The 15,867-nt window shown below is 43.4% G+C and overlaps 4 protein-coding genes across 4 annotated transcripts; all 4 read left to right on the forward strand.

The window, feature by feature from the left end:
* Nucleotides 1–435: 435 nt before the first annotated feature.
* On the forward strand, nt 436–1,380 carry LOC103981095 (protein LURP-one-related 8). Its single transcript, XM_009397696.3, has 2 exons — nt 436–767; nt 847–1,380. The coding sequence occupies exons 1-2, from the start codon at nt 501–503 to the stop codon at nt 1,207–1,209; spliced, it is 630 nt and encodes a 209-aa protein (XP_009395971.2). The 5' UTR covers nt 436–500; the 3' UTR covers nt 1,210–1,380.
* Nucleotides 1,381–3,055: 1,675 nt separating this feature from the next.
* On the forward strand, nt 3,056–8,440 carry LOC135636205 (2,3-bisphosphoglycerate-independent phosphoglycerate mutase-like). The gene is made up of 9 exons (XM_065147828.1): nt 3,056–3,308; nt 4,114–4,241; nt 4,457–4,607; nt 4,686–4,889; nt 5,239–5,663; nt 6,398–6,590; nt 6,661–6,756; nt 7,166–7,321; nt 8,022–8,440. The coding sequence occupies exons 1-9, from the start codon at nt 3,147–3,149 to the stop codon at nt 8,184–8,186; spliced, it is 1,680 nt and encodes a 559-aa protein (XP_065003900.1). The 5' UTR covers nt 3,056–3,146; the 3' UTR covers nt 8,187–8,440.
* Nucleotides 8,441–8,801: 361 nt separating this feature from the next.
* Nucleotides 8,802–12,162, forward strand: LOC103981097 (uncharacterized). The gene is made up of 4 exons (XM_009397699.3): nt 8,802–10,042; nt 10,759–10,977; nt 11,136–11,227; nt 11,317–12,162. Exons 1-4 carry the CDS (start codon nt 8,894–8,896, stop codon nt 12,044–12,046), a joined length of 2,190 nt encoding a protein of 729 aa, XP_009395974.2. The 5' UTR covers nt 8,802–8,893; the 3' UTR covers nt 12,047–12,162.
* An 890-nt stretch (nt 12,163–13,052) lies between these two features.
* LOC103981098 (uncharacterized) lies at nt 13,053–13,874 on the forward strand. The gene has a single exon (XM_009397700.3). The coding sequence runs from the start codon at nt 13,122–13,124 to the stop codon at nt 13,725–13,727; it is 606 nt and encodes a 201-aa protein (XP_009395975.2). The 5' UTR covers nt 13,053–13,121; the 3' UTR covers nt 13,728–13,874.
* Nucleotides 13,875–15,867: the final 1,993 nt, after the last annotated feature.

A 15,867-nucleotide genomic window follows, 5' to 3' on the forward strand; every position in this document is an offset into this window, starting at 1 on the left:
AATATAAAATTAATATATCTCACTTCTCTTTTCTTCAATGCGTCGTCAGTAGGTAACAAAGTTTGACACACTCTCTCTCTCTCTCTCCATGGAAACATATGGCATCACAGTCACTACCATGTAAGTTGTGATTGGCACGTCAGTCCTTGTATTATATGAAAAGAATAACCAGCTTTTGCTCTTTTGAATCACCTCAAAACAGCTTCCATGTACTGATTGCCATGTTCTTCCTCTTTCCCACTTGAAGCCCATTCCCTGCAGCATCATCTTCTTCTTCTGCATGACAAAAACAAGCAGACATGACATCACAAAGTCCAAATCCTACGTGACTTCCACTCACGATGTCAAGTAGATCCTAAACTAAGACTACGAGCCTATACATATACTACTGTTTACGTATGCCTGGTGTCCCCAGCAATAAAAGAAACAGCCTCACCTTCTGTCCATCGATTACAAGAGTGTCCATCCCCCCTTCTTTGTGTCCTGCGACCGCTGACAGAATGTCCAAGATTCATCCTACAGTGAGCAAGATCGATGATCAAGAAGAGCTTACGACGACGACGACGACGACGAACTCTCCATCGGTTTGGACGGTGTGGAAGAAGTCGAGCATGAGTTTTCACGGATCGGATGGATTCTCGATATATGACGGCAAGGGAAGACTAGCATTCCGTGTCGACAATTATTCCAGGAAGCACAAGTGCTTCGCCGGCGAGATCCTGCTGATGGATGGAGATGGGAAGGCCGTCATGGCTTTGAGGCCTCAGGTAGGGCGCACAGGCTCCAGCTTCTCCTACCTCCTTCGTGAATCTTTACAGCTAATTGCGTCTATCGCGTATCTACCAGATCTTGAGCATGCATGACAGATGGAGCGGATTCAAAGGCGAAGATGACGTCGAAACTAGTAGCAGCCCTCGAGTTTTCTCCATGAGGAGGCGATCAGTCCTTCAAGGTGGTGATGAGGCCGAGGTGTTCATGGACGCTCCAGACCGCCGATCGCCGGAGCCCGATTTCAGAACTGAAGGCTGCTTCAGGAGAAGAAACTGCAAGATCATGGACAGGGATGGTCAGGAAGTAGCTCGAATCTTTCGCAAGGAAGTGAACGAGTCGGTCACTCTGAGTGATGATGTTTTCAGCCTCATCATTCAGCCAAACATGGATGCTGAGCTGATCATGGCATTCCTGGTCGTCATGGACCGCATCTGTTAGAAGCCTTCTCTCTCTGACACAGCTCTTCGATCTCCTACCTGACACACCAAGCTGCTTGCTGTTTCTGGCAGATGATAGAGTGTGGGTGGGATTACATGGAACTAATTTGTTGATGTACATTAGCTGAACTTACAGCATTTGAGCTACAATTGCTCATTAGTCTATCTATATTTAAGCTAAAATCTTCCGATGCTTCTTTCCTTGTTAGATTTCATGGCCTGTTCATCTCAAGTAGTTTAAGCATCCTCTATCACTTGCATATGTACTGATCCCTATCACAAGAGCTGCTGCAATGTGATCGCAGTTGTTCGCGCAAAGTGTCACTCTTGGCCTTCGGTGGATCCATCACTAACATGGCACTCTGCTTCCACTGAGCTTGAGATGGTGATGGCTACGGTATTTGACATTCCAACTGTTCGATTGGCGTTGACCTTATCCGACCACGATGTGACTCAGCTGTCACTATACTCCGCCTGCTACTGGTGGAGTCTGTGTAGATCTTGAGTCAAGAAACAAGCTTTCTCGCATCCACTTCAAACCCTAACTGTGCAAAAGCTAGTTTCTTCATCGTCTGGCTTTAGCTCGAGTATCATCATTTTACTTCTTGGTCAACGAAAAAAGGTTGACTGACTGTAGAAATCCTTCTGGGTGATATGATCTCCCGTTGACCCGACACATGGAGCTCACATGGGTAGATCCCACCACATTACCCGAAAAGATTTCTTGGATGGTTTAGTCAACCTAATATCTTGTCGAAGTCACTTCGTCTTCCGACAATTCAGAGTTCACTGTGAGAGATAGGAGTTCGCTGTGGCATGCATTGGAAACTTACATGTCTTGATTTAGCATGTTTGTGTCATACTGAAAACTTACCTTAAGTAATTCTATGATTTTCTTGTAAAAAAATATTAATTTTCTCTCTATCGGTTAATCTGATTATTTTTAGTATTTATTTTCTTTTAGGAATGACTGCAAAAAAGAAAAAGAAACTGTTGAGGACAAGAAGATCCGAATCCGCGGCTACTCTCTTATGTCTCACTCGAGCACCCACCGAATCACCTTATTTGTGATACGATGGCCAACTGGACCCCACTATGATAGCAGAATTACCAACGCTAGTCGACAACCGGGTACTGTGACGTCAGTTGAAGGGAGAATGCTGTTAACTAAATCCCATAGTTGTAAGCTTCCTGCGGGTGCATCGGGTATCGTCCGCCCACAAGCGGCGACAAACCCCCGTCGGCAATTTTGGCGGCCACGAACGCCGCACATCACGTAATCAACGGACGTACAGACTCAGGACAGCTTAGTTTGAACGAGCCGCGAGAACATAAAAACTCGGCGTCAGGTGATGCACCAATTCACGCCTTATCTATTGCTACCCATGTTTGTTTCTCATGTACGCCCGCCCCGGAGCTCCTCTCAGAGCCGGAGATCAATGATGGAAGTGAGTTGCAACAAAATATGGGTGTGAGTAGCGAAGCATGGGAAGTGACGCTTCCGTCTGCTCTCTATAAATATAGACCATAAGCCCATCTTTTCCTCCTCGAGAAATCTCACACGGGTATCTGTTCTTCCTTCTTCCCCCTCCACCCTTTTTGATGGCTCTTTGTGCATGCTCTTTTCGTGTGGAACCCTTTCTGATCTTGTCAGAAGATCTCTGTTGTCTGTGGATTCATTTCATTTAACAATGGACATTCGATTTTTGTCCTTAGATCTGTTCTCTTCGGCTCTTTCCCTTGTCGATTTTGTCCGCTGGCCGCTGCATCTGTTTTCTATTGTTTTGTTTCCTTTCGAACTGGATCAATTGATTTTTTCTTGCTCGAAGACTGTAAAGATGATTGTTTTGCTCGTATTTGGTCCTATTTCTTATTGATTGCTGCGAAAATTTGTGCCTTTGTGCTTGAAGATATTGCGTATCAGAAGTATTTGGCGACATGGGCAACTCGGATTTCTCGTGGAAATTGGCAGATCATCCCAAGCTTCCCAAAGGGAAGACCGTGACCGTTGTGGTCTTGGATGGATGGGGCGAAGCGAACCCCGACAAATACAACTGCATTCATGTTGCGGAGACTCCCACCATGGATTCGCTCAAGCAGGTGCACGTTCTTCCCGCACAAAAGATCTCCTTTTTTTCTGTGGATCATAGTCCGATGTATGTTCTCCATGTCGACTTATGGTTATCCCTGCAATGCAATAACTAGGATTTTAGTTTCCACGATGGACTTGTTTTGTTCTTGCTGTGCAAGTTTGTTTGCTCTGTTTATATGTCAGCTTGTTTTGAATGCTCATGTTCTGTTGCACATCTTATTTATGACACACATTCCTTTTAAAGTTTTTCAAAGTTCACTAAATGGTCATCATGTTATCTTTGTTTCCTTACGAAGAACATTAAATATTTCTTAAAGTTTCATGATGTGATTTTGTTTTGCATAATGCATATGATTGGTTGGACATAAGGCTTCTGTGTCTCGATTGTAATCATGCTGATTATTCGACAGTATGAATAATGTAACTTCATTAGTTGATTTTTACTTATTATGGGCATGAATTTGACAATGTTATGTTAGACGTATGGCGTCTGACCTCACTGCTTAGAATTACTCTTACAGTTCACAGTATCAACAGATGTTGAGAAACCTAAATGACATCGAATTGGTGACCTTGTATACAGTCAAATTGTTTTTGAGTGTATAGATTATGGCATCAATCTTTTAGTTGTGTACATATCTGAATTTGCCACATTTTCACTTGTAAGGTTTTTTACTACGGCGAGTTCCACATTTGGTATGGATTAAAAGAACAATCGTTTGTTTTTAGTTTTCATTTGTGATTCGAACTAAATTGATGTTGTTCAGTACCTACATACAATATCATTTACAGTCTCTTTCTGTCTTTTAAAAGGGTGCCCCAGACAAATGGAGGCTGGTTAGAGCTCATGGAACAGCTGTGGGGCTTCCTACCGAGGATGACATGGGTAACAGTGAAGTAGGCCACAATGCACTAGGGGCAGGAAGGATTTTTGCTCAAGGGTAGATTACCTAAAACTAGATTTCATATTGTCTAAACCTTGTGGTACTCTATAGGATTTCTTTCCAGAGCTTACATTGGCATTCTTTTTTATCCAAAGCTTGGCTTTGGTATTGGTATAGGCCATCCTGTCTATTATTATTATGGAATTCCAATATTCTGCAAAGGTTACCTTCCTGGTCTTAGGCTTTTTCATAAATTCTCTTTTATGTTCTAGTGCCAAGCTGGTGGATCTAGCACTTGCTTCTGGTAAAATTTATGAAGGCGAAGGCTTTAAGTATATCAAAGAGTGCTTTGATCAAGGAACTCTACATCTCATTGGACTATTGAGTGATGGGGGTGTACACTCACGACTAGATCAGTTGCAGGTATGCAAAAGTCTTCCCTCTTTTTTCTTTGATTGCTGCTATATGTAATTATATTGATGAATTGTTTTTTTCTTGCAGTTGCTTCTGAAAGGGTCTAGCGAGCATGGTGCCAAAAGAATACGTGTACATGTCCTCACCGATGGCCGTGATGTTTTGGATGGCTCCAGTGTTGGATTTGTGGAAACACTGGAGAATGATCTTGCTAAGCTGCGAGAGAAAGGTGTTGATGCACAAATTGCATCTGGTGGTGGTCGAATGTATGTTACTATGGATCGATACGAGGTATCACTTTGCATATCCAACTCTTTTTTAATTATTTTCCCTATGTGAAATTCAGAAAAAACAGTTGTTAGAAAAGAAAATATCCACTTTCAGTGATTTCATGTTTCTGATTGCTGTTGCTTTTTCAAAACTATGCTCAAGCATTCCTCACAGGATAAGCTTTATTTATTTCATGTCTAATGATTCATTTTACCGTTTTCGAGGATGAAAATCAGAAGGGTTCTTTTTTTTTTTCTTGCAGCAGATTTTTATGATAGTAATGACAGCTGATTTTTGTCACATATTTTAAGGGTTCTAATATTTGAGATATTTGGCTTTTGATTAAGTATTTCACTTGTGCATTCTGCAGAATGACTGGGATGTCGTCAAGCGGGGGTGGGATGCACAGGTACTTGGTGAAGCACGACATAAGTTTCAAAGTGCTGTTGAAGCTGTGAAAAAGCTGAGAGAAAATCCCAAAGCCAATGATCAGTACTTGCCTCCGTTTGTTATAGTTGATGAAAGTGGCAAGGCAGTTGGTCCAATAGTGGACGGTGATGCTGTTGTAACCTTCAACTTCCGAGCAGATCGTATGGCTATGGTCGCTAAAGCACTAGAATATATAGACTTTGACAAATTTGATCGTGTTCGGTTCCCGAAAATTCGATATGCTGGAATGCTTCAATACGATGGTGAACTGAAACTACCTAGCCAGTACCTCGTTTCTCCTCCAGAGATAGAGGGGACATCGGGCGAATATTTAGTACACAATGGTATCCGTACCTTTGCTTGCAGGTAATTATGCTATAGCATTTCATATTTTCATGTATTTGTATATTCCATGTTGTTTTGGTATTTGCCAATGAAAATGCACATCCTGTATTAAGCAAAAGTAGGGGTTACTTCTTTCATCCATCTTCTTATTAGATTATCAATTGCGCGATTGGTTTTTCTAAGCCAGTTTAAGAACTTTTTATCGATCACTATTTGTTAGGTCTTAAGTTATTTTGCATCTTCATTGTCAAGAGAAGCAACATAAGAATGTTGAGGTGCCATGATGTTCTTTATTGAAGTGCTGTGTCTTGCAAGATTCCTGGATACTACAGTATTCTTGCTGATGTAAGACACTTAAAGTTAAGTGTCGTGCAATATTCCTCTCACTTTTCCTTTCATATAAGACACTTGACTTTCTCTAAGTTGAAAGTACACAGGATTGGTTGGTAATCAGCCACGATCAACTTTTATATCTGAGGTTGGCTGATCTGTGCCGATCCAGCTTATTCTGGAACTAGAATAGATAGATCCATGGAAATGGAATCCCTTAGTAGCCAGTCTACCCAGTCCTTGGTGTGATGAGGTGATTGGACATTTGGACTAACTGTTCTTTAAAACCATGCACTTGATGTGTACCAAATCATGCTTTGTACAAACATGCTGATCCTGAATGAATGCTTTTAGCTAATCTTCCTATCAATTATATGGCATCTACCCTGGCATACTGATGAGAGCTATTTAATTTGTTCCAACAGTGAGACTGTCAAATTTGGTCATGTCACCTTTTTCTGGAATGGAAATCGATCAGGGTACTTTAACCCGACTATGGAAGAATATGTCGAAATTCCTAGTGACAGTGGAATTACATTCAATGTTCAACCCAAGATGAAGGCTGTGGAAATTGCTGAAAAGGCAAGAGATGCCATACTCAGTCACAAGTTCGACCAGGTAAAGAAATATGTTCTTAGGAACAAGCATATCAGTTTCCTGCATTACTTCGTTTGTGACATTCTCACAGGTCCGTGTGAACCTACCTAATGGAGATATGGTAGGACATACTGGTGACATAGAGGCTACTATTGTGGGTTGCAAGGCTGCTGATGAAGCTGTTAAGGTAATTTTTAATAGTTGCAGTGACTTTTGTTCCGAGATTTATGCTTCTGTAGTTGATGCTTCCTTCATGATGGATATAAGAGAATATTTACAATTAAAACCTGCCCCTGTTTCCCCCTGTTTAACCTGTTAAATTGCAGAAAGCTATTCATTTGGTTCTAGAGGTCAACTGAACTCTTTGCTAAGAAATGAACCACATAGACAACTCTTCAAACCGAGCATAAAGAAGTGTTTTAGTTCTGTAATCAATTCTCTTTGTAGCTGGTGTATCTTTTCTTTTGATCCTAGGTCTGTCAGTCAGACAATTACCTGTATTTCCATGCTAGTAAATACTAACTCATATTGTCAATTTGTTCTTATCTTTAAATTAATAATTCCTGAATTAAAGGACATGGTGTCGTTCATTACAGATCATTTTGGATGCTATCGAACAAGTTGGTGGCATTTACGTTGTCACTGCAGATCATGGAAATGCTGAAGACATGGTAAAGAGGAACAAGTCTGGCCAGCCAGTATATGACAAAGCAGGGAACGTTCAGATTCTCACTTCCCATACTCTTCAACCTGTAAGTATTACTGAAAACAACTTTCTTCGGAACTTACGAGTAACATTAGTATTGTCATTTGTGTAATAGCATATCTAAGGATCATATTTATATTGCCGTAGGAACCACCACTTTAATTCTTTTTTATTATTTTATTTTCTATTCCTTTTTAGGGGATATGTAACTCAAAACAAAGAGATACAGTAGTCTAAATGCTCTGGCATGCCAAATTCATGCAATACGTGACAGAACTTATAGATTAGAATGGGAGAAGCTATGAATACAAAGAAACAATGGGCATCAGAACTGAAGAAGTGTCAATTATTTTTATAACAAAAACGATACATACAAGGTTGACTTGAGACTGTCCCGATGCCTATATCGGAGTTAGACTTATGGAGCACAAGAGCTTTAATTCGATAGGGCCATAAGAGGGACAAGTTCATTGATGTGGGAAGTTATATAATCTGATGCAAGGCAAAATTGAAGTATTGAGCTTTCATCAGCAGCTTATAGCTTTTAGCATCTTAGAGTAATCATATTTCTGTCATTCGAGTCCTTTATATTGGAGATTCATGATGGTCATATCTCTGAAGGTTTTAGGATTAGTTGACTTTGCATTGGAATTATTATATTTTAGTCATCATTGTCATTATAAAAATAAAATTTTGACTCCGGGGTTGATGGAATATGTGATATTGATCATGAAAAATTTTTACAGGTTCCGATAGCTATAGGAGGCCCTGGACTTGCACCGGGTGTCAGATTCCGCAATGATGTGCCTAATGGTGGTCTCGCCAATGTTGCTGCCACCATCATGAATCTGCATGGATTCGAGGTACCAAGCAACTACGAGACGACCCTCATCGAAGTAATCGACGACTAATAACAGTAGTTATCTTAAGATGAGAATCACGTCTCACTATCATAATACGCGTAGCGGAGATGTCCAAATAATCTTCTTGCGATGCAATTACTTGTTGATACCAGTGGTTGTGAAACAATATCCCCCATTGAATTGTGCCAAAAGTTTTGGTAGATTGCTTTTGTGGTTGCACTGCAGCCTATTTGATTACATGGTAAATTGCATGAAATTGATGCAGGTTGCAGTAGTAAATAAATGCATGATGCATCCGAGTAGTATGCGAGCCATAAAAATTGCAGCATTTTTTTTCCAAGAAAATAAAAAAAAACTATATATTACTTGAGATTAGATGTGGATTATCTGAAAAAGATATGAATCATAATAATAAAAAATGATTTACCTAATTTAATTATTCAGATAAATCTGAAATCCAATAAAATTACAATCCACTGCCATCCCTTCCCGTAACGATCTCCCATAACTGCGTGTTCTAACAAGCCGTATTCCTTGTGACGTTGATCCCTTCTCGTACCAAATACAACCCCCCAAATCCCTCCTCATTCGCCATTTTATGACGCCGTACTTGGAAAGGCGGGCATTTCAAATTTGAATGCAATATTATATGCATACTCCCCCCCCCTCTTCCACAACGTTCGCACAACGCCCACTTCTTCCTTCTCCCCCCTCCTTTCGACATTTCGTCGAACAAGTCGTGGGAGTCGTATCAGATGGCGTCGCTCACGCCGGGGGTCCTCCTCAAGCTGCTCCAGTCCATGAACACCGACGCCAGGGTCGCCGGCGAGCACCGGTCGGCGATTCTCCAGGTGGTTGGCATCGTGCCCGCCCTCTCGGCCTCCACTGGCGACGACCTATGGCCCTCCCACGGATTTTACCTCCAGCTCTCTGACTCTGTTAACTCCACCTACGTCTCCCTCTCCGACGCCGATGCTGACGCCGTACTCTCCAGCCGCGCCCAGCTCGGCCAGCTCGTCCACGTCGACCGCCTCCGGTTTGCCCACCCTGTTCCCCGTGCCGTAGGCCTCCGCCCCGTCCCTGGCGCCCGTCCCCACCCCTTCGTCGGCTCGCCTGACCCCCTCGTTGCCCTCTCCGCCCCTGACCATCGCGGGTTTATCATCCAGGCCGCATCCCCCGCAGAGGCTGGCCCTCCCCTCCTCCCATCCGCCTCCCACAGGTCCAATCTCCCCCACCTGGAGGAAGAGAAAAGAACCGTTTTTGCTGCCAAGGAGAACGTGGTCGTCGGCTCCGGCAAGAACCAGAGTGATGCTGCTGGAAAGCCACGCCGGTTCTCGTCCACTGCCACATCGAAACTGACCGCCCGGAAGAATGGCCCCGGCAGCGGTAACGGCACGGGGGAGCAGCTGCGCGACCCATCTCCGGCCATGAAGACTAGCTCACGGCCTTCTTCACCTGCACTAGGAGGGAGGGCCAGCTCGAGGCCGTCGTCCCCCGTCCCGTCCAAATGCGAGGTGCCGAGTCTGGTGGGGGCCAAGGAGGAGAATCGGAGGGTAGCGAGGGAGCCCGCCATCATAGTGCCGTCGAGGTACCGGCAGCCGTCGCCAGTGGGGCGTAAGGCCGCTGCATCGCCAATGGGGAGGAGGGGCTCCATGTCTCCAGCTAGAAGGCTCTCAGGCGGGTTGAAGGTAGCCTCACCGGCAACTGGAGACGGTGGAGGGAAGAAGAAGATAGGACTGGTGGTTGCAGGGATCTCAAGGGGTTCCGATTCGCTCGTGGCATCTGTGAAGTCCATCAGGAAGAGCTGGGACGATTCTTCGCCGAGCTCGGTTGTGGCTTCTGAGCCAAAAGAGAAGGAAGGATCAAAGAGCAACTTGGACAAAGAATCATTTTTGAGAACTCAGGTACTCAATTCTATTCATTCTTCCTTGTACTGAGTGCAGTAATTTTGGGAATCACAATAGACAACTTAGATTTTCTAAAGAGCAGTCATCAATTTCGTAACTGGTTTACTGGTATTACGCTGATTTAAACATGCAAATGGTGAAAGATATCACCTTTTTGATGAATCTCATTAGACATGCAACTGAGAGAGAAACATCGAGTGCAATAATCACCTTATCTTTTTGGTTTTCATTAGCTATTGCAAGTTCATGAAAATGCCATTGCAAAGAGATCCAGCAGAGTATGTTATCCTTCTCAATCATAACCTGAGGGAACAATTAGGTATCCGCTTAGTTGCTTGCTAATTTTCTTAACCATTTGTGTAGTTGTTAATTTCTAGGAGGAGTTAAATCTACAATTCAGTCCTTTTGAGCATACAATTTGAGCATCATACATTAATGTTTTTTTTTGACAGATATGCTGGATGATATTTCCAAGTTGTGACAAATAAAATGAATACATGTTTGTGATCTGTGTCTTGTGGTACAATCATTGAGCATGTTGAATGTCTATATTATTCTTGAATTCATGCAGCTTAAACCATCTTTACTGATACTTTTTCTTGTCTTTGTCTTTCTCCATGTATTTTCTCAATTTATTATCTAATAATCTTCATTTTTAGTTGTTGATGAATAAATCAGAAAGCCGTGTTTTTGTTCTTCAAAAACTATTTTAGGCTGCTATATCAAGGCGACTGAGCGATGCTGAAGGAGTACAAGCAAATAGCGCGGAAGCATCTTCCGATGAGAAGCGGAGAACAAGCAGGAAGACTGAATCCTTCTCTGAGTCAGACAAGAACTATATGGCCCCTAGAATTACTGTTCATGACAGGAAGTGGACTGATGGCAGCATCCCATTCAACTGCGTCTCTGATAACCTCGCAAGGCTTGGGAAGGTATACATAGCTGCTGTCATCCAAAACATCTCTAGATTTCCACAATTCGGTTTATGGTCTCTGTGTTCTTGAGTTCTTATGTGCTGCTCCATAGATTTCCACAATTCGGTTTATGGTCTCTGTGTTCTTGAGTTCTTATATGCTGTTGGAACATGCAGGAGGCTCTTCAAAGAAGAAGCATTGCCTCCGTAGCTGCAGCTGAGGCTTTGGAAGAGGCCTTGGTCACTGAATCCGTCGTCAGGAGTCTAAGGTGACCATTTCTGGGTATCTTAATGCTGAAAAGGAGACCAATTATGTTTTGTGATCGACTAAATCCACTGCTAATTATTTCTTCTTCAGCATGTTTTCTGAACTCTGTTCACTGTCCAAGACCAGCAACCCCGTGCCAACTATCGACCGATTTCTATCCATCTACGATGATGTTTTGAAGTGCAGCACCGTCGCCGAGTCTCTGTGTGCCAACCGCAATGGTGGTGATGGACTGAAGGACGCAACACTAAACGAGCGGAGCAGACTGGCTTCTCTCTGGGTTGAGGCAGCCTTAGCCACAGACCTTGAAGTCATCCACTTGCTAAACAACGCGCGCCTGCCGAAGCATAAGGCCTCAGAGAAACAAGTAGATCCTCCAAGAACAAGCCTGTCGAAGAGGCAATCCTTTGGAACTCCTGCAAAGAGCCACCAGTACAAGGTTCTTCCTTGTTCCACATCTAACACCTGGACGAGAGGCCATGGCGTGAGTGAAACAGCGGACCTCGGCAGAGCCCTCAGACACGAAATGCAGATTTGGTTTCTGAGGTTCGTGGAGGTAGCAATCGATGGTGGATTCCGTTTGTTTGGCGAGACCACGGACAATGCTCGGGAGGCTAATCGCAAGGACAGCAGCAAAGTAGCAGCAGTTCTGTCGCAGCTGAAGCGGATCAATGATTGGCTGGACGGGGTAGGAAGAACAGCTGAAGGAGGGGAGACTCTGAGGGAGAAGATCGAGCGGCTGAAGCGCAAGATCTATGGGTTTGTCATCGCTCACGTTGGATCTGCATTCGACACCTCCATCTCACTTACAAAGGTGTGACCTTGGGACTTGGATTATGATGTATAATCTTGAGACTCTCTTGATGTTAATGGTTAATTATTTCGGAGTTAATTCAATATTATTAATTTAGTGTGGTGGGTGCAATCCTTTTCTCATTTCGTGATGTCTCAGAGAAATGTGACATGGACACATTGGTTTAGTATAATGGTCATAAAGTTGTGCAAGAAAGATGAGTGGCCAACCGATTGGGTTAATTTAACGTTTGTAACTGTTGGATGATATGATATTAATGCATATTATAAAGTCTAGACTTAGCAAATTTAATGTGTAATGTCTTAATTATATTTAAATTAAATGCTTTTGAATTGTTCTTAAAATGTTAGGTGAATTCTTGAAAAATGTTTATAAGTTTGAGGATTTTTCTAATAACTCAATTTTGAAAAATTCTTAATCATCATTTTATCCTTATCATTATTGGATTCACTGTTGCCTCTCATTGTGCATCATCATCGCCTTCCACCATCATTCATACGCTCTTATCTGACTTAAAAATATTATAGATACAAGAATGGATGTCCATGCTAGCCCTGTCGAATCCTAGGGCATCATACATGGGAATAAAGGAAGTCAATGGGGTTAGTTTGTTTGTAGAGATATCAACATGGACAGCCCACACACAAAGGAGGTGGTCGACAGGGCTAACTTGTACATAAAAGATATAAGCAACTAAGGGAGGAGGGCAGTTGGCAAAACATAGAGCCATGAGCGATAAAGATAGGATAGTCATAAAAAAAATTACTTTTGAAAAAATTTAAAAGCGTGGGTGTTGTATGAAAAATTTTCAAACTTTAAATTTTTTTAAAATTCAACCTAAAATATTTAAAATCTAATACAAGTGACTAATTTCTTTCTTCCTTCAATTGACATTTTTATGGAAACTAAACAAGAAATAACAGCAGAAAAAACTTAAAATTAGTATTATTTTATTATAAATGTATGTCTATTTGAGGTTGTTGGCAGCTCAAGTCATTAATACCACAACCACATCCGTCCCCCTTACTCACCCCATCACTATTGACTCACACTCTCTCTCTCTCTCTCTCTCTCGTCTACGATGAAGGAATCCGGTGGCTTAGAGCAACGCAGGCGCCGCCGACGTTGGTTCTGCTGCGTTCTCTGCATCCTCGTCCTCGTCCTCCTAGTCGTCACGGCCGTCGTCCTCGCACTCACCGTCTTCAAGATCCGCGACCCGACGGGTGAGCTCGTCTCCGTCACGGTCTCCGGTGTCTCTCCCCGCGTCGATCTCCCCGCCCTGCGCGTGGAGCTCAACGTGACCCTCGACCTGGCGGTGCGCGTCCACAACCACAACTACGCATCCTTCACCCACGCCCCCGGCGGCCGCACCAGCCTTCTGTACCGCGGAACCCAGGTCGGGGAGGCCGACGTGGCGCCCGGCCGGATCCCGTCTCGGGGGTCGGAGCTCCTCCGGCTCACCCTGGCGGTGGAGGTGGACCGGATCGTGGCGGAGCTGGGCAGCCTTCTGTCGGACGTCGTCGCGGGGGCGGTGGCATTCGACACGGTGACGAGGCTGCCGGGTCGGGTCACCCTCCTGGGGTTCATAAAGCGCCACGCAGTGGCCACCTCCGACTGCCACGTGGTCATCGGCGTCTCCGACCTCAGCGTGCGCAGCCAGGATTGTACGTATAAGACAAACCTCTAACCTCACGGGGGGTGAGGGGAAGCCGGTGCTATCATCTTGCTGTCCATGTATTAGGTATGGATATAGATACGAGTCGTGTACGTATACAGTCGACATTTGTTCATGATATTTCTATTAAAAACTTTCGGATGAATTTTATTTGCTTGACGGATAATAATTCGACATGAAAATAATTAGTAGATAGTGTTTCTATTATCTATGTGATTTAGAGGATACATATAAATAGCGAAGACGAATTTTGATCCATGCAACCTGGCCTTGACCGACAACAACCAACAGCAGCTATAGATATAGATCAAAGTAAAACAACGAAGAGTGCTCACGTACGATGAAAATATAAATAGGAATAATCTTTATATATGAACAAATATTAGTAAACCATAATACGCAACGAAATTAAATAAAATTATAATCAAATAGAACATCAAGATATACGTGTAAAATCCCTCCAATGTGAAGGGTAAAAACCACGGGACAAAATAGAGATAATCCACTATGAGAATAATAAATATACAAATCTCAATCTCTTGTCCTAAACCCTAGCAACAATAAAAAAAAAACAACTGAGATGCAAGGATCACGTCACTGTCCACGATATCTAAAATCTCCCCAAGTAATCACAACAAGAGTCTACTGTAGATTTGATCTAACCTGATATGAGAACACTACTAGATGATTGAGAACAGTCTCTCTGTGTTGTCCTTGTCTTCTTCCTTTTCTTTCTTTCCTTTTCTTTGAAATCCCGTGACTGTTTTTTTCTCCCATATTGCTGTCCTATTTATATATTTTTCTACCTCCAAAACATAGTCACAATACCTCCCTTAATATTAATTAGGATTATGTTAAAATGAGATGAGCTGTAGATTGTCTAAACCCACTATAGACTGAATTTACGGACTGTCAGCCCAATAACGCAGGCCGTAGGATTGTGCCGTATGGCCCGAGTGCATCGGCCATTACCAAGAGGCAGCCACGAGAGAGCTCGGTGAGCTGGTGAGGCGAGGGGATATAGCTCCCTGAGGGAAGACAAGCGCAAGTCGTTCGACGCTTCTGAGGCGAAGCGACGGCCTCACCGGAGACGGGGGGGTTGAAGACGACGGAGGAGACGGATAGGTTCCCCTCCCTCGCGAGTGACCATGATGTGGCCGGGGGAGACGCGAATACACATCATACGATCTAAGAGTAATGAATGCATAGTTACGAACCGTGTAGAACGCCAAAAGGCAACAAGGAAAGCAGGAAACATGGCGAGGGACAGTTGTTGCAGCTTTTGCAACGTTCGATGTTACACCTGTGTGAATCATACAGAAGGCAGAGCTCAATACACAGTAAACAAAATAATGAAGTGGAGTGTACTTCCACACGCTGCAGTCACAAATGTCACTGCCATGTCTCGTGCGATCAACACCTTTACAGGCAATCTTTGAAGACATCAGCAATATTTAATTTGCAGATCGAAAGAGAGAGCATCCAAAACAGTGACTACAATTCTAAAGAACCACATGCGGACAGCACTGATGACATCTAATTTTGAGTTTGTAGACCTGAGCAGAACTGTACTTTCACTGTTGATGCACGAGGAGCAGCATCCTGAATCTTTTCAAATCTTTGATGCAGTAGTGGAGACACACACAGTGCCGAGCCTTGAAACAAATCTACAAGTGCAGCTCTTAAGTATGGTGCCTTGCTCAAGTTTCAAGATGGGCAGAGATGAGAAGGGGATTGCCAAAGATGAGGGAGGAGGCCACAATATCATCTCTCGAGTTCCAACTTGAGATTGGGTTCATAACTACTCGCTGAATTCCTGGGATGTTATCTTGCTTCTAAGGAGATGGTGAAGGAGGAAGAAGATAGTGGAAGAGGTGCAATGGCCAACGCATGTAAAATAAGAGAGAGAGGGAGCTCCCTTCAGTCCAAGTATGGAATGGAAGAGAGAGAATAATCTCCCGCATCATTCACTCATTCACACAGTAGCAATCTCAGAACCCAAACCCTTTTCCTTCTGCTGCTATGTGGAGTAGAGAATTGTGTCCGCTTCCTTTCTACTGGGTGTTTGAGCGAATGAGTCGGCAGCTGATTCAAACCCTACAACCATCCATGAGTGGACTGAAGGAAGCTCTCTCAAACACAGTTTTCAGAT

Source organism: Musa acuminata, chromosome BXJ3-4 (genome assembly GCF_036884655.1).
Source record: "Musa acuminata AAA Group cultivar baxijiao chromosome BXJ3-4, Cavendish_Baxijiao_AAA, whole genome shotgun sequence".
In the NCBI taxonomy this organism is placed as follows: Eukaryota; Viridiplantae; Streptophyta; class Magnoliopsida; order Zingiberales; family Musaceae; genus Musa; species Musa acuminata.